Source organism: Eleginops maclovinus, chromosome 12 (assembly GCF_036324505.1).
Source record: "Eleginops maclovinus isolate JMC-PN-2008 ecotype Puerto Natales chromosome 12, JC_Emac_rtc_rv5, whole genome shotgun sequence".
In the NCBI taxonomy this organism is placed as follows: domain Eukaryota; kingdom Metazoa; phylum Chordata; class Actinopteri; order Perciformes; family Eleginopidae; genus Eleginops; species Eleginops maclovinus.
The window spans coordinates 27,474,089-27,496,458 of record NC_086360.1 but is presented as its reverse complement, the minus strand read 5'-3'; the positions used below and the strand labels follow the sequence as shown (position 1 = coordinate 27,496,458).

The window sequence follows — 22,370 nt, the reverse complement described above, 5'->3', positions numbered from 1 at the left end:
TCTTGTACTTAAGTAAAAATGTACCAGAGTGTTTGAATACTCTGTTACATTTTACTGTTTGTTACAAAAACAATCCTGCATTCAAAATGTGCCTCCAGTAAACTGTACTGTCTGTGCTTGAACCTTAGTGGAGAGGAACAAGATGAAAATAATGTTCCTGTAGTATAGTTCAGTCAGACAACTCGCCTGTTTCAAGAATATGTTTAAGAGAAACAGTATATAGTTTGAGTTTGGCATCTAGGCTCGGGCGTCATCACTCCACATACTAACATAGAACATTGAGTGATGATTAGATAACTATCTCCCGAGCCTACAGATGGAAGCTGGGGTGGAGGCTTGGGTGTAGGTGGGGCAGGCGAGCATCGCCAACGTGAACGCAGCAGCAGCAGCAGCTGCAGCTGCAGTTTGGAAGCAGCAGTGGGGAAGCAGCAGTAGCAGCAGCAGCAGCAGCGAGGCAGAGGTAGGTGGATCCAACAGGTTAAATAGAGCGCCAGATTAGGAGACTGTGTTTGGTTGGTTGCAAGTGTGACGAGGGGCGTTATGTGGGAATGTATCATTGGTGCTCGAGTTGACTGCCTGAACTAGCTCGCAGGCTTCGCCCCCTTAAATGTACTCTGTTACTTCACACCACTGATTGATTGACAGTGAAGGAAATTCAAATCCGACGCAGTCCTGCACCGTGACATCCATTTCAGCCATAACTCCACAAAACATGCAATAAAGGCAGTATTTCTGGTAACGATGAGGAATTCTCAAACATGGAGACAATGATGGAGACACTTGGAGGGACTTGATTGGGAGGAATGGCCCCCCTGATCTGAACCGGAGTGGTGGTTTGTTACTGGACTTCTGTGCTAGTCATGGATTGGCCATAACAAACACCATGTTGGAACATAAGGATGCTCATAAGTGTTCGATTTTCCATGCATTTCTGTAAAGAGGACAAATTCTGCTCATTTTCAGCTCAGGAGCGACTGCGTGGCCTTAGAGGGTAGATGTGCTGCATGAGACTTGTAAATATTAAATAAAGGAACCCTCTTCACCACATTGCTTCATTCCTTCATTTATTTATCTGCACTTTTCTTGATTCAAACAACATTTACAAAATGCTTTTATATGTTTAATAATTTGCTCTGTTCTTATTCTCTATATACTATGGGAAATGTACACTTTACATTAGTTGTTAAAGTCAATGGTTTGAACACAATTCCTAAGTCCTTCCCTTTTGCACATTCTTAAAAAAGGTCAGTGACGTGCGGTGAGGGGAGGCAGGTGAGGCCAGTAAAATGAAGAAATACATTTAATGATCATATTTATCCAGTTGTTTGTATTATAAAGTTATTTTCCTTTTAATTTCACCAGTTTTACATTATTTTGATCCAAAATCGCTGAATTTTCATATTCACGTTCAAACACTGAGAACGGCTGCTCGGTGAGGCACCAACCTGCTGACATGCTATACAGTGAGACTGTAACTGCTGTCTGTCTGTATGTCGCTATTAAACTGTTCAAACACTCTGGCTATATTAACTCATTTCCATACCTTAGCTGGTGTATATAATATACAGTGTTTTTTGTCAACTGCATGTCTGTAACGTGTCTCTTGTGCTGAGCAAAACCGCTGCGAAGAGAGACTAGGTGAGGCACGCAGTTCTCCTGCCTCATGACAGGGGGTGCTAGTGAGTCCAGTTCAAATCTGATTGTGATGACGTCAGTGCCTCACCGCCATGAACTTCACCGCAAGTCACTAACCCTTTAGCAAAGGTGTGTGTGTGTGTGTGTGTGTGTGTGTGTGTGTGTGTGTGTGTGTGTGTGTGTGTGTGTGTGTGTGTGTGTGTGTGTGTGTGTGTGTGTGTGTGTGTGTGTGTGTGTGTGGACTAAGCTACAGTGTTAAGTGCACACTACGATGATAATCAGTTGTAAAGAGAAATGATGTTTGTTTTTGTGCTGCTTTATTTTTTGCCAATAGTTATCAAAGGAAATTGAAACAGCCTCTTGTTGTCGTTTCTGTCATAAAGTATATTTCCTCTGACTGTTATACTATCATTTGTATTCTATTTTAGCTTGTTGTTGGTCGTGCATGAATATAAAAGGACATGTTACTGTCACAGTTGGTTATTGTGGAGCTACCTTTATTTAAATATGGAATAATCTGGTCATTGTTTCTCCAATTTGTCAAAATAAAGCAGAAAAAACTCCAAATGACTAAAAATGTATTCAAATCATTTCAATTATTAATGCTATAAAAACTCAAAGCAAACAAACCAAAGGAGCGATTATCAATACACTAATATAATCTATCTGTTTTGCATTCTGTGCAAACATCTTCATTTGTAAAATGGGTTAAAGAGGATGTTAAGAATGAGATCCTTCAAAACTCCCTCAGAGAAGTGGTAGAGAGGGGACAGAGTTCAGCCTCCTGTGCTTTGCGGGTGTTATAAATGTCCAGGAGTGATGGGAGTGAGGCACCAATGATCCTCTCAGCAGTGTTCACGATGCGCTGCAGGGTGTTGCGGTCGGATGCTGTGCTGTGATGGGTGTGGGCTGCTCAAGGAGAGGTCCTCAGTGAGGTTCACCCCCAGGACTTATCTGCTGCTCGCCTGCTTCACAGCAGCACCAGTGATTGTCAGTCGGTGGGGCTGTTGGGTTGAGGTTCTCCTGAAGTCGGAAACAATCTCCTTTGTTTTCTCCAAGGAAATGACGTAGATGGTAGCAAGGGCTTTCAGCAGCATTGTGAGTGTGGGAGGGACACATTTTAGCGGGGGCTTGGGGGGTCCTCCCTCAGAAAGTTTTGAAAGAAGAATATGCAATTTCCTGCATTGTGGTGCATTTGACCATGTTTTTAGATTGAAAATGATCTCCATCTTTCATTGTTTTTCCTTGGAGCTGGCATGGTCTGCAATGACTGACTATTATGTACTGGTGTAATACACAGAGGATTGACACTGACAACCTTTTTGGCACTTTATTCTTATTTAAAAGATGAGGATTTAAAAAAACAGGGTGAATTAGAAAAGAATGAGGTAACTTTGAGGCAACATATAGCCCTACATTAATGTCATGCAACAAAATATCTCATACAAGTTATGAAGAAACATCAAATGTGTACCTAGGAAGAAAGCTAGCAAAAGCTGGACATTTTGACTGACTGTTGCTGAAGTCTGTCTGTCGTTGGTCCAACTCTCAACATAGGCTTGTTGCATGCGTGATGCGGCTGAGTGGATTTCTATTGATATGGGTAGTCCCCCTATGTTTTACTGTGAAGCAATGGAAAGAACGGTGGACTAAAATGCATTCATGCACTAATATGTTTGATGGCAAATGTGGGGGGGTCCTTTTTTTTAAGGTGAGGGGGACGTGTCCCCCACAAATCATATTTGTGGGGGACTCATAACGGAAGGTCTCGAAACGATTGCCATGGCAGTGCATCTTGTGAATCTGTACGTTGGTTGAGTTCATTTTGAATTTGAACTGCTAATATTTCTCCGTGTCTGAACAACATTGAATTGGTGGTGAGAACAAGTGTCTGTTCGTCAGTGTTGATCAGAATTACGACAGAAATCGGCTTTATTTTGAGGTGCAGTGATGGACAAAGGACTCGGGCCAAAGAGCAGTAGCAATACTGAAGGTAAGAAAATACAGTTAGAAGTAAAAGTACAAACGTTTATGCAAAGAAATATGCCTTAAGTACCAAAAGTACTCATTATACAGGATGGCACATTTAAGCACTGTGTAGTTTCAAACCAGAAATCTACTTTAGTTGAAGGTTTTAATTATGTTTTTGATTGGTTTTCTGTCCAACCAGGCAATGCTAAAGGAGAAGCAGAGACGCCAAGTGAAGCGGTTGAGAAGATCTCCCCTCCAACGGCAGGGAAAAGCAAGGACGAGGTCAGAGCTGAGATTCATTAAGATCATTTAGTGACTTAGTCTAGTTGCAAGCAAAGTGAACCCGAAATATTGAGTACTGTGGCGAGGTTAGAAATGAACTAAAGTTCAAATAATTGCTTTTGAAAAAAAAAATAGTCGCCAAGAGGATTTCAAAAGTCACCTCAACACTGTCACTGGGTGAGACACCAGGCGCTGCGTTGTGGGTGGGCCTAACGGGCCTGGGCCCGCCCACTTGTACAACTGGCCCACCCTAAATGACTGGGAGAACATATATTTGCTTAACTTTTATTTAAAATGATTAAAATTAGAATTTAAATACACCGTTAAGACTAAAAAACGTTTTCATTTGAAAAACTAAATAAAAGACAACATTTATTCGGCTGTTATCACATGGGAGGTCTGGACCAATCACAACGGGCTATTATACGTCGCCCCAGGTTACGATATTTATACAGCTAGATGAATTCGTTGCTATGGCACAACAGGTATTGATTTTTAAATATGTTTAAAGAGTAAGAACGGAGTCGCCAGAGTCTTCGACTGCCTGCGCTTCATCACAACAGGTCTCCACATGCTAGCTAAAAACAAGCTAACGCTAGTGTCGGCTCCACGGGGGACGTGAGTTCTGTTGGCGGGACAGAAGGGATTATTACTGAAGGACAAAGTCTCCAGTTTCACCCAGGTGAAAGTCAGTGGAGTTTTCAAGGATGTATGTTCGAGCCCGGTTTCCTCGTGTTGTTTGTGATGCACTTTACTATGAGTATCAAGAGAAAACAATGAGTAAATGTGAGAATTGTACATAAATACATTACCTGTAGTTAAAGGACTTTTCGTGCGTTTTCATTCAGGCTTTTGCCCTCTGTTCTATGTTGAATAAGAAACACGTCAGTTTCCAGCAGATCATTGTCTCATTTCCTATCTGGAAATGCATTTCTCATCGAGACTAGAACGTCTAGAAAATGTAGACAAGAAGGGAGGTAGAGCTCAATATTCCTGCCTGACTTGATGGTCTCCAGATGACCTTGAAAGCACAGACAGTTCAGTTTGTGAATGAACAGCACACCGCGCGCTCTCCTGTTCAAAGTCATTGTAGCTCACCCAGTATTATGATCGCTCCGTTTCTCCCTCTCCCTCAGTGCCGCCGCTCCCATAACGCGCATTACGCGCTGTGCGTAGGGCACCAAGTGTCGAGGGGGCACCACCAAAAATAGCCTAATGAAAAATCGTCATAATAATTATAAGGCCGAAATTATTTCAGTAGACTATAGAAATATGAGGCACTTTTTAGGCATACTACTCAAAGGTACTGATGGTGCCCCCCTCTCCCCTCCCCTCCCCACTCACACAAACACAAACGAAAACACAATCTGCGTCCCAAGCGCCCTGTGGGTGCCCTTGCTGTCAGTGGTCTTTTGGATTACTCGACATTTTTGGAAATGAAAAGGCAACAGGAGTCAGGAGCAGAAAAAAGAAAAAAGAGGAAACAGCGAGATGATGCCCGTGCATCACTTGCAGGTAAGTGTCCACGTTTAATCTTTCTTAAATACGGGAAATATGTGCAGCTAGTGTAAAGCTTAGCCTATGCATACACCTTGAACTAGCTGACGTTATTGCTAATGTTAGCAAACTCAAATATGTGTAACACATATTTGAGTTTGCTAACAAATTTATTACCAAACATAATGTTTGGTAATAAAAAAGTTAAACTTTTCCGCGAATGTTTTTTTATTGGGGGGGGGGGGGGGGGAGGGCATCATGAAGGAATTATGCTTAGGGCACCAAAATGGCTAGCAGCGGCACTGCTCTCCCTGCAATTCATTTCAAGTATAATCCAGCCAGATCAACCGAAAACGCATTCAAGAGAATTAAAATGTCGGTTTTCCCAATGAATTAATGTATTGATCTACTCGATCCAAAGCGAGAATATAGATCAGGATATATACCCGCGTGTGCCACTTAATACATACAAACTGCCGCGGTGAAATAATAACCTATCACGGCACTGAACGTGTTTTTAAACCCGATTTTAAAAGTGTCATCATCAACTAGATGTGCTAGTCGCCCTCCACAGATAGATATATATCATTTCTGTTAAAGTGAGACTACCAGTTGGAAACAGTGTTCACTTTTGTGATTAAAAGGCCCAGCCAAAGTTATTGTGGCCCATCCAAAATTGAAATCCTTGCGCCGTGCCTGTGAGACACACTGGGTTAAAAAGCCACCCCACACAACAGTCCATGCAGCTGCACACTGCTTCTTGATGTGGTCAGAGTCGGCGCCAGAGCAGATCTACTGGAGGGGCATTGGGTCATTGGGGGGGGGTGGGGGGGGGGTTGGGGGGGGGGGGGCTTCCTTGCTTGCTTTTGTGACATTAAAAACTCTTTAGCAACTTCGAACTCAGCGTCAATTATAGTCGATTGTGACAGATCGAGAATATGCTTCACAGCTGGTAGGAGGGGCATCAATGACCGCTAGGGGGGGCAGGGCCCTCGAATGCCCCCCCTTAGCGCCGGCACTGGATGTGGTGCGCTCCTCACACCTGTTGCGCATTCCGCCAATTGCTGCCATTTAGTGGTGGGTAGTTCAGGGGCAGTAGGGAATTTAAAAGACATGTGCTACTACCACGATAAAAACACAGCAATACATAATAAAAACACACATAAGATCCCTTAAAAACTGACCCCGTCACAGTACCCCAAAGTGTTATGATAGAAATGTATAGTACGAATGCCCAGCACATAGAAACTGCCGGATGCTAATTTGCCTATGTTGGGCAATTTGCACAATTATCATAACTTGTTAAATGTATGGGATTATAGCCTATGTTACAAAATGGCTTGGCCTGTTTGTGTGAATGGTAGTAGAGTGCTTTTGGGGATATTGAGCATGCTGAGTCTGCACTTTCAGGATAAAAACGTCATATATTTTGTCCATGTTTGTACTCTCAGTGGGAGGATTTGGACTGCATGGCCAGTGTTGCAACCATTGGATGTAGAGAGCACAATATGGAAATGATTACCTCCACTGTGAACAATTCATTGCCAAAATACATCTTGTGGTTAAAAAGGACATGTTTAAGTATTGCAGGAGCTAGTAATAACATCGACAACATTGCTAAAGCACTGGTATTGGTCAACAGTTGTTTTCATCATGATCATGTACATGTCATCAGAATATGTGTGATTTAAAACCCATTGAAGGCGAGCATATATGTTTTTCACTGGGACAAAGGTTGTAATTGCAGTATTATGATGGATTACTTATCCAAATCTCCTGATCCTGCTGCATTTTAGAATAAATCAAACAGGCACAAGCAGGGCAAGTCTTTGACAAGATGTGACACAACAGCATCAGGGTGTAGTTTCCAGTGATTATTAAAAGAAACATGTGTTTGATCTGCATTGAAACAACCACCTTCTCCCTGCAGTTGTGGGAGACATGTGTGAGACTCCAAGAGCAAGTGAACCGAGTGGCCAAAGTGAAAAGGGGCTTTAAGATGGAGTGTAGCAGCCTCACAAAGTCCTGGAACACCAGCAAGGAAAGACTGGAGGCCACCAAGGAGAGGATGAGGGCAAAGCTCCTGGTAAATCAAGAGGCCAAGAAGCAGCGCCAGGGACAAGTTGAAGTAAGCGTCACACACACCCTGGGGCCACAGGAAGTCACTTCTAAGGGGCCTTATTTTGCCCACTTTCAGGTTCATAGAGCACAAAAGGGCCTTTCAAACAGAAGCAAATGAGGTGCTTGTAATGTGTTTGCAGTTAATCCTATCTAATAGGTGTAAGCCTTTTTTCAACCCCCAATCACAACATTTGATTATTGATTCCAGGAGCTACAGCAGAACATGGAACACATAAAGATCGCACATCAAGAAGAGGTCTGTGAGCTGAAGATGGCCACAACGACTCAGAGACAGAACAGGCGGTCAGAGATGGAGCTTCAGGAGAAAAAAGGCTCCCTGCAGGTGGAGCAAGCAGAGCAGGCTGTCAGCATCAGCAGCTTGATAGAGAAGAAAAAGCAGGTAAGAAATCACACCCTCCAGCAGGAGTACTCTTTGATTTTCACACTTTAAACTACTGGTTACCTGTAGAACAGGGGTGTCCAAACTACGGCCCGGGGTCCAAATGCGGCCTGCAGGCCATATTGAATTGGCCCTCAGCAAATTAAACAGGATGATTTTGGCCACATGAAAAAAAAATGAAGATATCATAAAGCAGATTCAGGCAGTAGGCGTTTTCAAAAGAACATTTTTAAACACTGTTTTATATATTTTATTCCCAACAGGAACATCTGGATAAAATAAAGGAACTACATGACACACAGCGTGAGCAAGTGAGAGGTAAATAAACATGTGTTCTTTTTTTATAAACGACAACTAATTCTGCTGATGTTCAGGTGTGTATCAGTATGTAGTGTCTCTACTTTAAAGAGTCCTCTCCTGCTGATGTTCAGGTGTGTATCAGTATGTAGTGTCTCTACTTTAAAGAGTCCTCTCCTGCTGACGTTCAGGTGTATATCAGTATGTAGTGTCTCTACTTTAAAGAGTCCTCTCCTGCTGACGTTCAGGTGTATATCAGTATGTAGTGTCTCTACTTTAAAGAGTCCTCTCCTGCTGATGTTCAGGTGTGTATCAGTATGTAGTGTCTCTACTTTAAAGAGTCCTCTCCTGCTGACGTTCAGGTGTATATCAGTATGTAGTGTCTCTACTTTAAAGAGTCCTCTCCTGCTGATGTTCAGGTGTGTATCAGTATGTAGTGTCTCTACTTTAAAGAGTCCTCTCCTGCTGATGTTCAGGTGTGTATCAGTATGTAGTGTCTCTACTTTAAAGAGTCCTCTCCTGCTGATGTTCAGGTGTGTATCAGTATGTAGTGTCTCTACTTTAAAGAGTCCTCTCCTGCTGATGTTCAGGTGTGTATCAGTATGTAGTGTCTCTACTTTAAAGAGTCCTCTCCTGCTGATGTTCAGGTGTATATCAGTATGTAGTGTCTCTACTTTAAAGAGTCCTCTCCTGCTGATGTTCAGGTGTATATCAGTATGTAGAGTCTCTACTTTAAAGAGTCCTCTCCTGCTGATGTTCAGGTGTGTATCAGTATGTAGCGTCTCTACTTTAAAGAGTCCTCTCCTGCTGATGTTCAGGTGTATATCAGTATGTAGAGTCTCTACTTTAAAGAGTCCTCTCCTGCTGATGTTCAGGTGTATATCAGTATGTAGTGTCTCTACTTTAAAGAGTCCTCTCCTGCTGATGTTCAGGTGTGTATCAGTATGTAGTGTCTCTACTTTAAAGAGTCCTCTCCTGCTGATGTTCAGGTGTGTATCAGTATGTAGTGTCTCTACTTTAAAGAGTCCTCTCCTGCTGATGTTCAGGTGTGTATCAGTATGTACTGTCTCTACTTTAAAGAGTCCTCTCCTGCTGATGTTCAGGTGTATATCAGTATGTAGTGTTTCTACTTTAAAGAGTCCTCTCCTGCTGATGTTCAGGTGTGTATCAGTATGTAGTGTCTCTACTTTAAAGAGTCCTCTCCTGCTGATGTTCAGGTGTATATCAGTATGTAGTGTTTCTACTTTAAAGAGTCCTCTCCTGCTGATGTTCAGGTGTGTATCAGTATGTAGAGTCTCTACTTTAAAGAGTCCTCTCCTGCTGATGTTCAGGTGTGTATCAGTATGTAGCGTCTCTACTTTAAAGAGTCCTCTCCTGCTGATGTTCAGGTGTATATCAGTATGTAGAGTCTCTACTTTAAAGAGTCCTCTCCTGCTGATGTTCAGGTGTATATCAGTATGTAGTGTCTCTACTTTAAAGAGTCCTCTCCTGCTGATGTTCAGGTGTGTATCAGTATGTAGTGTCTCTACTTTAAAGAGTCCTCTCCTGCTGATGTTCAGGTGTGTATCAGTATGTAGTGTCTCTACTTTAAAGAGTCCTCTCCTGCTGATGTTCAGGTGTGTATCAGTATGTACTGTCTCTACTTTAAAGAGTCCTCTCCTGCTGATGTTCAGGTGTATATCAGTATGTAGTGTTTCTACTTTAAAGAGTCCTCTCCTGCTGATGTTCAGGTGTGTATCAGTATGTACTGTCTCTACTTTAAAGAGTCCTCTCCTGCTGATGTTCAGGTGTATATCAGTATGTAGTGTTTCTACTTTAAAGAGTCCTCTCCTGCTGATGTTCAGGTGTGTATCAGTATGTAGTGTCTCTACTTTAAAGAGTCCTCTCCTGCTGATGTTCAGGTGTGTATCAGTATGTAGTGTCTCTACTTTAAAGAGTCCTCTCCTGCTGATGTTCAGGTGTATATCAGTATGTAGTGTCTCTCCTGGGACATGTCTCCATGCTTTGATGTTCAAAAGGCTCTTTATTTTTCTCAGACTGCCTGTGCTCCAGAACCTCTTTTCACCCTCCGTCTGAAACCAGAGCCCAGTCTGCTCTGATTGGTCTATGTTGTACAATGTGTTGGAGTGTGTCAAAAAAAGCATGATAGAATCTCTTTAAAGTCAATTTTAAAACGTTTTATTTTTCCTCCGTTTAAATTGAAGCTGTGGAGGAAGGCTATGAAAGTTGGGCCAGAATCAAGAGAGAGGACAACAGAGTGGAAATTCAAAAGGAGCTGGATGTGATCGACAAAACAATGACTGTGAAACGTGACCGTGTCCTGAAACAGCAACGTTCCGACTTGGCAAGACTCAACAAAGAGGTTGATGATAGAGCCGAAGTGGATCTCCTTTTGAGGGTAAGAGAGACTGCTCACCACAGTCCTGCAAAAGCAAACACAGTTTAAATCGAAAGAGGTCGATTTCATGCAAAAATCCACAATGTTCATGGTTACTGAAAGAGATAAACTCTAGAACTAAATGAGCTGCGTGTTGTGATTGCTTGATATGCAAATGTTTGCTTTATGTTGTCAGCGTCAACTTTACGACTTGAAGGAAAAGGAGATGGCATTGGACAAGGCGATAGAGAAAGCATCGAGGAAGAAAAAAGTGTTGGAAGAGAGTCTGCAGGAGCAGGAGCTCAAATTGTCAGAGACCTGCAAAGTCGAGAACCAGGAGAGAAAAGCCATGGCTGAGAGATTTAAGGCTTGTTCATCATCTTCTCTTTTCTAAACATACATAAGTTAGCATCCATTGCAAGGGCTCCCTCCCACAAAGCTATGGGATTTTTCAATTGGATTTCGGAAAATAACTTCCATGTCAAACAATAGTTTAATACTTACACATTTGGTTCAGCAAGATAATCTCCACATATTAACACCACTTTATAATGTTATAGGTATAAAGGAACTAAAGCACGGTCACATGACTTCACGTCACCACCGCTAAGCTAAAGGCGGCTCATGTTGGGCTATAAAGGAACTACAGCACGGTCACATGACTTCACGTCACCACCGCTAAGCTAAAGGCGGCTAATGTTGGGCTATAAAGGAACTAAAGCACGGTCACATGACTTCACGTCACCACCGCTAAGCTAAAGGCGGCTCATGTTGGGCTATAAAGGAACTAAAGCACGGTCACATGACTTCACGTCACCACCGCTAAGCTAAAGGTGGCTAATGTTGGGCTATAAAGGAACTACAGCACGGTCACATGACTTCACGTCACCACCGCTAAGCTAAAGGCGACCAATGTTGGGCGCAATGATGTTTTTTTCATCTTATTCAGATACTTGTTAACAACGGCCTGTTTTTTTAACTCACCTGTGGGGTAGTTACTCTGTGTTTTATGTTGTAGAACAAAAATCTGTTCAGCTTGTGTCAACCACAGCCCTTATTTCAGGCCCAAAACCCAGAAGCACATTCAGAAGACGTGTACTTTGAGACGAGGGACTGGTAAAATAGTAACTTATTCCCGGGAACCCATTCATGCATCTTCGCTCATTAAAAGTCATTGCATTGATTCTACGAGTCACGAGTTAAAAACTGACGTAGATGTTGCTCAACCTATGAAAGTAATTTTATCTTCTGATGATGTTTCTCCAACAGAGAAGCAAAGCAAGAGGGAAACGCATAATCAGTGAGACCCGCGAGCTGAATGTGAAGGCAATCCAGTTGGAGCTGAAAGTCGAACAGGTAATCAGATCTGTCCTGTCACAAGTTTGTCTTCATTCGAAACTCAGGGATTTTAGCCTTTGCAGACCATTTACCTGCACAGAAAACCTAAAGAGCACACTACAGGAAAGGGAAAACTCCAAAAAGCATGACAGGGCCTCTTTAATACATAACTTGTGTCCCGCAGGCTGAGAATGAGAACGACCAGCTGCAGAGGAGTCACACCTACGCCCTTCTGGACATGCAGAAGAAAGGTCAGATGAAGCACATGCTGCAGGAGAGGAAGATCCAGGCCCTGACCGAGACCCAGGAGAGGATGGAGCTTCGACTGATGGTGGCGCAATCTGTGGTGCAGAAAGACCAAACGGCTCTGAAAAACATTAAGGTACGCTGTTGTGTCTGCACCTAGATAATAAGCTGTGTGTAATCTGTACATTTCAAACACTATGTGCATCTTTAGAAGGTGGTTTTACTTTTACACTCCGATTACCTATGTGTTCACAAAAATAATACTGAGAGTAATGTAACACGCCAGTTTGTTTTCACCTGTAGGAACTATTTCAGTCCAAGGAGGCCACCATTGCATCCTTGAAAGAAGAGATTCTTGTAGAGTCAAAGGTCAGATATCGGTCATCCCAACGGTTTTCCATGCATTTCTGTAAAGAGGACAAATTCTGCTCATTTTCAGCTCATTTTGTGTCTCTACTGTGACAAGTTTACGTGCTTCAATGTTCAAACAGCTCTTTATTTTCCCGCTCAGTTGCTGCTGTTTTGATGAAATATGTGTTACTGTGAACGGCAGGGCGTTGAGAGCTTGAGGCAGAATCTGGGGACTTTGTCCATCTCTGGCAACAACCCGGTCCAAAGAGACGCCGTCAGACAGAACTCTGTCAGCGCCGGGCCACTTGATGAACTCCTGAGGCTTTCAGGTTCGCCCAAACTCATCTGAATTATCTGCTTGATTTCCCAACTCTCTCTCATTCAATTCCTGATCATTTGAAAACAAGCACATTTTACACACACACACACACACACACACACACACACACACACACACACACACACACACACACACACACACACACACACACACACACACACACACTTCTGTTTCATGTAATGTAACGAACAATAAAGTGGTCTAATGCCATCTTTAGCAGCTGTTGAGATGAGGGAGCACAGCGAAATTGTTTCATTAAAGCAAAATGTAGATTATATTAACCCCTGTATTTGGAGCTCAAACTGATCATGAACACATGTTTCCATGTCTGTGTTTTCCAGGAGCGACTGCGTGGCCTTAGAGGGTAGATGTGCTGCATGAGACTTGTCCTTCCCTTTTGCACATTCTTAAAAAAGGTGTATTTGACCACATATTTTTGAATCAGAACAGTAATCAGATAGAGCTGAGAAACGCAGAGAAATATTTAGATTGAATTCATGTAGATCTGTACCCGGTCAATGTTTTGTGCACACTGACATCTCAACTTAGACATTAATTACGTAATCAAATCAAATTTAAAACCAAAGCTGTTTGCCTCAGGCAGGACATTGATGTTTGATCTCCTTATAGAAGAAGCAGAAAGTTCAACTCTGCAGTGGTTACTCATTACTCTGCAGCAGTCTTAGTCCCGCCCCAAATGCTCTCATTGGTTGAAAAGCGTGATGTCGCCCATCCAAAGCCAATACTGATCAAAATCCCACCCCTCCTGTGACCCATGGATGTATAATGTGACCCATGGTTTGTTTGTATGTGTGTTCAGAGCCAGTGAGCAACGGACTTTCAGAATAATATCATTCATTAAAGAAAACTTGAATTCTCCATAAAACTATTGTCGGTGTTAATGAATCAAAGTCCTGCCCTTAGTAGGACATACTATTTATATAGCGCTTTTCCAAATGGGAGGGGGCTGCAGCCATGGCCCTGTAACCCCGGGTCCGGAGCTTGGTTCTGATGGACTGTAGTGGGCTAGCATCAGCAGACCTGAGGGTAGGGTAGAGGTGGATGAGGTCAGGGGGGTATGAGAGGTAAGGGGGGGCGAGGTTGTTGAGGGTTTTGTACAGTAGGTAAGAAGTCATATCCACACCCTCACTCCTCTGTACTGCTCTACCTCCTGCACATCAACACCCCCCCACACTCTCCCCGTTCAAAACAGGTCTCTGCACACCGGCATACCCCCCCTGACCACATGAGTAAAGTAGAAGTACTCAGATCTTGTTCTTGAGTAAAGTAGAAGTACTCAGGTCTTGTACTTGAGTAAAGTAGAAGTACTCAGGTCTTGTACTTGAGTAAAGTAGAAGTACTCAGTTCTTGTACTTGAGTAAAGTAGAAGTACTCAGATGTTGTACTTGAGTAAAGTAGAAGTACTCAGATCTTGTACTTGAGTAAAGTAGAAGTACTCAGGTGTTGTACTTGAGTAAAGTAGAAGTACTCAGATCTTGTTCTTGAGTAAAGTAGAAGTACTCAGGTGTTGTACTTGAGTAAAGTAGAAGTACTCAGATCTTGTTCTTGAGTAAAGTAGAAGTACTCAGGTCTTGTACTTGAGTAAAGTAGAAGTACTCAGGTCTTGTACTTGAGTAAAGTAGAAGTACCAGAGTGTAGGAATACTCTGTCACAGTAAAAGTATTCTAAATGTTCCTCCAGTGAAAGTAGAAAGTACTCTCCTCTAAATGTACTTAAAGTAGCGACAGTAAAAGTAGTCATTGTCTGATTGGTCCATTTCAGAATAATATCTCTGATATGTTTTATAATGATTGATCATTAAAGTGTTCTCAGAGCTGGTAAAGGTGCAGCTAGTTCTAATGGCTTTGTATACTGCAGGGTAGCTGCTGGATTTACTGCAGGTGAACTACAGTCTGATTTAAGGGAGATTATATTTACCTTCATTAATCCAGATCTGTAAAGTCACTAAAGGGGTTTAATAAATATAGTGGAAGTAGAAAGTAGAATACAATTGAAACGGTGATTTGTTTCATACTTTAATTTACTAAAGAGGAACATCATCTACTCCTTCACTACTTCTGGTTTGAAGTCATGTTTGACCGCTCCTCTGCATTGCTGTCTGTTATCTGAATAGCTACTTCACCAGTTTAGAACTATTCCTCGCACACCATATGAATGTCATTTAGAAATTAAGAGGGTTGGATTTATAATACCAAATGCTTTTTTTAAATCAATAAATACGCCTGTTGTTCTTCTCCGAGAAACATGGACTTCAACACTTTATGTCTCACAGTCAGGCCGCTCTCTGTTTGCTTATCCTCATGGTTTTTTTAGAATCTGCGAGATTAGGCCCAACATTTACAAAAAAAGAGTTGAATTCATTTGCCACTTCCTAATTCCTTCACTTCCTTCCTTATTATTGTCGTTAATGAAATAATTGGGCAGCCCTGTGCACGGGTTTATTCCCTATTACACTGTTTAGAAAGTTCCTTTGATATCATTTGTCATTTCTTTTAACTTCTTGTTATAATACTCTTTTTTTGGCTTGTCTCAATATACATATCAACCTTGTATAGTTTTTCAGCAGTCTTTCTTTTAAATGTAATGAAGTCTCTATAAAGTTTATTTTTCTGTTTGCAAGCCTTTTGTCATCCAAGGCTTTTTATTGAAACTAGATTTTTTGATGTTACATCGCATTAATGGACAGTGTTTGTCATACAGTGAAAGGTAGGTCTTTAGAAATACTAATAATAACAACAATAACAACAATAATAACAACAAAACTAATAATAATAATAATAATAATAATAACAATAATAATAATAAAACTAATAATAATGATATAACAAAACTAAACACAATAATAATATTAACAACAATAATGATACATCACATTTATATAGCGCTTTTTATGGTACTCAAACACGCTTAAGTGCCTCATAAGCAGGATTTACATAAACTCCTTTCCACTCTTCTTTTCAGAGGTCATTCCTGAACTTGTTTATTGTTTCATCAGTTTCTTACTCTTACATATCAATTGCAATTTTCCTCCTTCTTTGTCGTTATTTCACAATCATAGATTACAAATACAATTAAATGGTCGCTGATGTCATTTATTAACAGCCCACTTTGATCCATGACACTTATACAAATATTGTCATTTAATGTTGAACAAGTGGAGGTCATTCTACTGGGCTTGGTGATCAATGGGTATAGCCCTCTGCTGTATAATGCATCCATGAAGTCTGAAGTTGTTTTATGTTGAGACACATTTAAGAGGTCACTATTAAAATCACCACAGATTATAAATGCTTTACTTTCATTTAGCCTGTTCATTAATACACAGTTATGCATTCCATTAAATCTTCAATTACTATTGTCATGTGTTCAACAGGTTTACATTTCAAGTCGCTGTCCACAAAAAGGGCCACACCCTCTCCCTTGTTGTTGGTTCTGTTGATATAATGTAACTCATAACCCTCAATATGAAAATCAATACCTTTCTCTTGATTGAACCTCGTCTCAGATAAGGCTATCAGTTTGAATTTACTTTAAAATGTGTTCAAATATTCATTGATCTTAGTAAAGTTTGCATAGAGACTTCTACAATTGACATGCATTCACGAAAATGTATTATCCAGTTCAACATTGTCATTAAATTGATCATCAGTATAATATTCACACGTGTCATTGATATGACTATTCTCCCTATATATGCTTTTCAAGTCTTTGGCACAGCTGTCACTTAACCCTGTTTGCCATAATCTCTGAATCTGTTGAAATAAAGTATAAATGAATGAAGATTTTAAGATATCTCGTGGTTATTTTCTCCATACTATAGGTTCCATTACCATTTGATTAAGTTACAATCTTTGAGCCAATTCCTGGTCATTTGTTTAATAATTGCTATTCTTATCAGTGGAAAAAGGTAGGAACACTTTAAGGTTGTTGAGGACCTTTTATCTCTGTACTAATCACTGCAGTACTATATCGTTTTCAAGGAAGAAGCTGGATCTTGTACACAATCATCACACACACACCAATACACCAATATTCGTGTTCTCATTCGGTACAATTTTATTGCCAAGTACATTTACACTTCTTTTTTTCTCATCACTTAAAGCACATACTGTTTTATTCTCTATTAAACGCTAAATTGAAGCTTGATTTACAGAATTGACATTGTATTAAAAAAGAAGACTACAACCTAGCACTTGGCACCATAACCTAATTGAGTCAATTAATCAAGTGAGAAGCCTGGCCTGTTTTCTCAGAGACTCTTACATAATGACTTCTTTAGAGCTGTTTGAAGGAATGCAGGTTTAAAGCAGATCCGTGTTTGCTTCACCTTCAGACGTGCAGGTTCCTGCAGGCTTGTCTCTTGATCGTTTACTGCAATATATATAACACTTAAATAAGTTACACCTTGATAATGGATTACAGATTTCATGAGTGACATGAATAACAACATTTTGAAATGAAACCCCCTTCACTTTGCAGAACAGCTGCCTAGACTGGATTACCCTTTAGCGCTGAAGTTCAGTGAGGTTTCAAATGTTTTACAGTAGCTTACATATTAATTATTATCTTCTCATTCACTTTACCCCGGTCTCTCAATGTCCTCGATGCACTCTGGCAGACGTGTGTTCAGTGTTTCAGGAAGGAGAGACGCCACTAAACCAGATCCGACCGCCACCGCACAATAAATGACCGCAGGGAGGAGATGCCACACATCCTCCAACAGCATGAAGAGCGGAGATACGGAAACGCCCAGACGTGCTATAAAGGAGGTGAAGCCTAAACCGTTCTGTCTGGAATCAGAATCAGAAATTCTTTATCAGTCCCGGGGAAATGTACAATGTTTACAGATACAAAACAAAAGGCATGCAATAATAAACAGTAAGCTTATTTATCACAGAGAAGAAATCCCACGTTAGTTGTTTTTTTTTAAAGAATTTTTGGGCAACCAGTGCCTTTAATACAGTGACAGTGCAGGTCAGAGACGGGGAGACAGAGGAGAAGATGCGCGGCGATGGGACTCAGGCCGGATTCGAACCTGGGTCCACCGCATGGGGATCAAACCCCAGTACATGGCCACCTGCTCTACCCACTGAGCTATACGACTGCCATCACACACTAGTTTGAACATATTTACACAACCACTAAAAGTGAATAGCAGAAATAAAAAAGAGGGACATCAGTAACACATTAAAGGTCCCCTGTACAGGTCTCAGATGTATACAGAACCTGTCTCTGATTGGCTGAAACAGATCATTGTAGCATCCCATGAACCCCTCTGTTTCGGCCCCGTTTCTAAAAGCTGATTCTGTGTCTGTAGCTTTAAATGCTAATGAGCTGCTGCTGGCCACGCCCCTCTGAGAGAGGATTGGTTAAAAAAAAAAAACCCACAATGGTGCTCTAGGAGGAGATCCAGGTGAGGAGGTGGGCGTGTGTTACCTTGGTTGGTTATTGGTTCCATATATTTGTACATGTGTCTATATATATATATATAGCATTTTCTTTATTAATGACTGTATTTATATACACGCATGGAAACATACCTCCTAAGTTTGCAGTTGAAATGTCGTGATATTTGGGTCGCTATTATCTTTCTAAGCGTTCTGCCGTCCCGCTTCGTCACGTCTAGTTTGTCTGTTTCATTAATCGTCTGAATTAATATTGAATTAGTAGAATAAATAGAGGTTTGTACTAACCGGACGACTGTAGGAAAGAGCTCAGTTGTGTAGAGGAACACGATGGTGAACGAGGCTTCTGACAAGGATTTTCCAAGGACGGCCACGACCGTACGAACGACCCACTTATCTGAGGGGAAAAGTCAGGCGATAAAAAACGTGAATACGGTTAATCACAAATCTGGGAAGTCAACTGGAGGTTATTCTTCACTAGGTCATGATTCTGTGCGTGCTTTGTGGAAATCTGTGTCGGACACCGTCACCTAACCTCCTGTGGCTTCAGACAGTAAAACCCAGCATTAGCAGCTTCAACAGTGCAGGACGTTCATCCCGGATCGGTTGCGCCGTTAACCGAGGAAGTGATTGGTCAACGGTCAATGCAACACATGTAGCTTTAGCTAATTCCTCTGCTTTCCTTTCCATTTCACTACCAAACAATTCATGCTGAACTTCTCCACACTGGAATTACAGAAGCCGCTTTTGGTTAAACTTGGTAACGCGAAGCACTCCTTTTTTCTAATGCTTTAACAGCCCTAGTTCAGACATCTGACCAAGATAATCCTCCGATGCTTTGACAAAGAATTCTTAAATTGAAGAAGGACCACCTTTAGAAAGAAACAAGTTGATGAGGAGGCAGAGACCCGTTGACAGCAAGGCTCCCACCTCACCGGACCTTCGGCCAATTCTGTCCAGGTAGAAATAGACACCAATCTTCATCGGCATTTCGATGGATGCAAATATGAATTGTGTGAGGTACGTGTTGAGTCCGAACCCCGTGATATTCAGACTTATCCCATAGTATGTGAATGCAACTCCATACCTACAGGACAAAAGCAAATAATCATATTTCCCAAATGGCTTCATCCATCTCATGAATCTTGAAACTTACCAAACTACTCCCAAGCATATGGAGAGCCTCCTGATATTTGGGGTCTTGAAAAGATCCAAAACAGTGTATTTATTTTCTCTGGTTTCAACTTTTGCAGACTGCAATAAATCCTATGAGGAAGCAAACAAACACAAGCTGTTCATTTACAGTGCTTTCTCTGTCTGATATTTTCATTTTCAAGATTCCAGACGGACACAGAGACACAAAATGATACGAAGACACACATAATGTCTGTATAATTACTCCGAAGAGACACAAAAGGACCAAAATATGATATAAAGACAGACAAAATGACAAAAAGAGACCACAAAGAGAAACAAAATGATCCAAGTTGACTCAAAATGACGCTAAAGAGACAACACGACAACAAACACACATGCATTCACCATAAAGAAAAACAATGTACCTCAGGGGTGACGTTGGCCATGACCTTGGTTCTGTTGTTTGTCTTGGCACATTGCGTCAAGTAATAATGAGCGGCGTCCGCCTTCCCGTTTGCCAGCAGCCACCTCGCAGACTCTGGAAGCCACCTGTAGACGACAAACGTGGTGCGTTCAATGTCTCAAAGGACTGCCGATAGGATCCAGTGTCAGTAAGATATGAAGCTCTGATACCTCCAAGCAATCACGGCGAATATCAAGGGTGAGGTCACTGCCACAATGAGCAGCCTCCACCCATTTACAAAGTAGGCGATGCCAACCAGAATAAAATTTCCAATCGTCCAATCCAAGCTTATCATTACTCCAGAGAAAGTCCTGTGTTCAATGCCAAACCATTCAACATCTGCAGGAAGGACAAGGTAAGGGAAAGTCAAATTGAGATGTTTTGATTGCTTGTTTGCGTAGTTTGAGCCTACTTACTCAACGCGATGGAGATGATACTTATTCCTGAGATGGCCATCCCAGTAAAGAACCTCATGATGGTAAACATCACATAGGATGAGGAGAACGCACTCAGGACGGCAAACATCATGGTCCCCAAATAAGAGACCAGCAGCAGCGGGCGGCGGCCAAACCTGCTCATCAAATAATTGTGTTCAAAATGAGATACATCTGTTGATTTTCTTCAGCCCTAAGGAGAATTGCATCTCATTAGGGCCTGAGTGGGAGCAACCCCCGGTTACTAAGACATTGTGAGACCCCTTTCAATTGTTTTAGGGCTTTTTCAGAATCAGAATCCCTTTATTCGTCCCACAGACGGGACATTTTCATTTGTTCCAGCAAAAACAGCCAAAGAGCCCCGTCCCCCCCCTTTGGCCTTCCAGCAGAAAGTGACAATGCAGATTTTTCTCTTGGAATCAGGAGCGATAGCTGTGTATAAATCATTTGAGAAAAATAAGACTTAAAGGGATCTTCTTTGCCTAAACTCAAGTCTGATTTAAGGGGTGACTATATTTCACATCATTAATCCAAATCTGCCTAGCAACAGAAGGTATTCAATACATGTAGAGGAGTAAAAGTACAAAGTAGCAAGAAATGGAAATACTTAAGTACAAGTACCTCTAAATTGTACTCGGGTAAATGTACTTCCCACCCCTGCCTACCTGTCACTCAGGAACCCAAACAAAGGGGCTCCGAGCATCACACCGATGAAGAACATGGTGGCTGTAGCCTTATTCATCCCCTTGCTGCTGCACACCAGATCCCACTGCAACGACACCATGAAGAGCATCAGTAAGGTCTTCTGGTGTTTGTGTAGCAGGCAGTAAAAGTGCTTTTATGTTTTCCCCTTTAATTCTTTTCATTTAACTATTTGTTTTGTGTTTTCTTCGACTGCTTCCCTCGTCTCGTCTCTTGATGTGTTTCTGGTTCCTTGGTTAAGTAAGTGAAATGTGATATGTTACATGAATCAATGACTCACTTGAACATGTCCTATTGGATTATTGTTCCAGCTTCTTTGTGTTTGGGGTATTTTAAGACAATATGCACGACATGAAGGAGCACTGTCATTACACTTACCTCAGTGGCCAAAGTGGATCTAAATGTGCTGTTATCGTACACCCATCCGTTCTGACACGGGACAGTGAACGCCTCCTCGCTGCTGTTGAAGCCCTCCAGATGTTGGTATTGGGGTTCTGTGAACATCAGGCAGGAGCTGGGGGCCCCGTCCTGCCCCACTGGAACCCCCACAGCCAGCTTCTGCTCCTGCGTTAAATTCCCGAAGAAGCCTCCATCGTGCAGGACGTCGCAGTGGTGATCGGGAACCGCTGCCATGAAGTTATTCAGCAGAAAGTGACAGGGCAGCGATACTCGAGACAGCGCCTGAATGAACATCAGCTGGATTTGAAATTTTCCAAACCCATTGATTTCTGAGAGTAGGCTGTCAAACTTCATTTTGCTGCTGCAGTGGATTCAACCTTCCGACATGAAGCTCAATGTTCCCGAAGAGAGGTGAAAGAAGACGCCTGCTGGAAGAGACGGTCACCAGCTGCACGTTAATCAGTAATCTTTAGCATTTCATTGCACAAAATAACCAAAATGCAGTCACTCCGTCTCTCTGGGATGGTGGAATGACAATAATCTGCAAGACTGAATAACATGCACAAGTTAAGCAGCGTCCCAAATATAACCCCCAGTTTCATTCAAACACACGTTAGCTGCTGTTCAGTTAATCATTATCTCCTTGGGCCTCTTATCCTTACATTTAGTGACTCAACGTTGTTTTCCTTGGGTGATGCTGCATATTTTCATACAGTTCAAAATAAAGTATCTTACCTTTTGCATTTGTCTTCATTTTTCAGTGAGTCACTTTTTTCCTTGTACTGTCACCAACATGCATACAACACAACGCAGACTTTGCACATATTATATATTTAATGTTTATTAATAATTATGTGTTTATTGTGGGGATGTATCTACTGGGTATTTATATATTCAATGGTGGGGTAAATATGTAATGTTGTAAGGGTAACCCTGGGATGGTACGACCCAGTC

At 41.7% G+C, this 22,370-nt stretch overlaps 2 protein-coding genes across 5 annotated transcripts; one reads left to right on the top strand and one right to left on the bottom strand.

The window, feature by feature from the left end:
- The first annotated feature begins 3,495 nt into the window (after nt 1-3,495).
- Nucleotides 3,496-13,897, top strand: LOC134874049 (structural maintenance of chromosomes protein 4-like). Of its 4 annotated transcripts, XM_063898035.1 has the most exons (12): nt 3,496-3,628; nt 3,806-3,888; nt 7,316-7,513; nt 7,715-7,906; nt 8,170-8,224; nt 10,408-10,601; nt 10,777-10,947; nt 11,850-11,936; nt 12,103-12,300; nt 12,468-12,533; nt 12,718-12,844; nt 13,197-13,897. In XM_063898035.1, the coding sequence occupies exons 1-12, from the start codon at nt 3,586-3,588 to the stop codon at nt 13,214-13,216; spliced, it is 1,434 nt and encodes a 477-aa protein (XP_063754105.1). In that variant the 5' UTR covers nt 3,496-3,585; the 3' UTR covers nt 13,217-13,897. The 4 variants fall into 4 exon arrangements, with proteins under 4 accessions (XP_063754105.1, XP_063754108.1, XP_063754106.1 ...); XM_063898038.1 differs by lacking the exons at nt 3,496-3,628; nt 3,806-3,888 and adding an exon at nt 4,343-4,506; XM_063898036.1 differs by lacking the exons at nt 3,496-3,628; nt 3,806-3,888 and adding an exon at nt 4,343-4,570.
- Nucleotides 13,898-16,908: 3,011 nt separating this feature from the next.
- Nucleotides 16,909-21,865, bottom strand: LOC134873047 (solute carrier family 22 member 7-like). The gene is made up of 10 exons (XM_063896432.1): nt 21,396-21,865; nt 20,981-21,084; nt 20,298-20,452; nt 20,052-20,220; nt 19,844-19,967; nt 19,438-19,547; nt 19,154-19,368; nt 18,570-18,678; nt 17,460-17,666; nt 16,909-17,247 (listed from the first exon to the last, which is right to left on the bottom strand). Exons 1-10 carry the CDS (start codon nt 21,768-21,770, stop codon nt 17,178-17,180), a joined length of 1,638 nt encoding a protein of 545 aa, XP_063752502.1. The 5' UTR covers nt 21,771-21,865; the 3' UTR covers nt 16,909-17,177.
- Between the last annotated feature and the right edge of the window lie 505 nt (nt 21,866-22,370).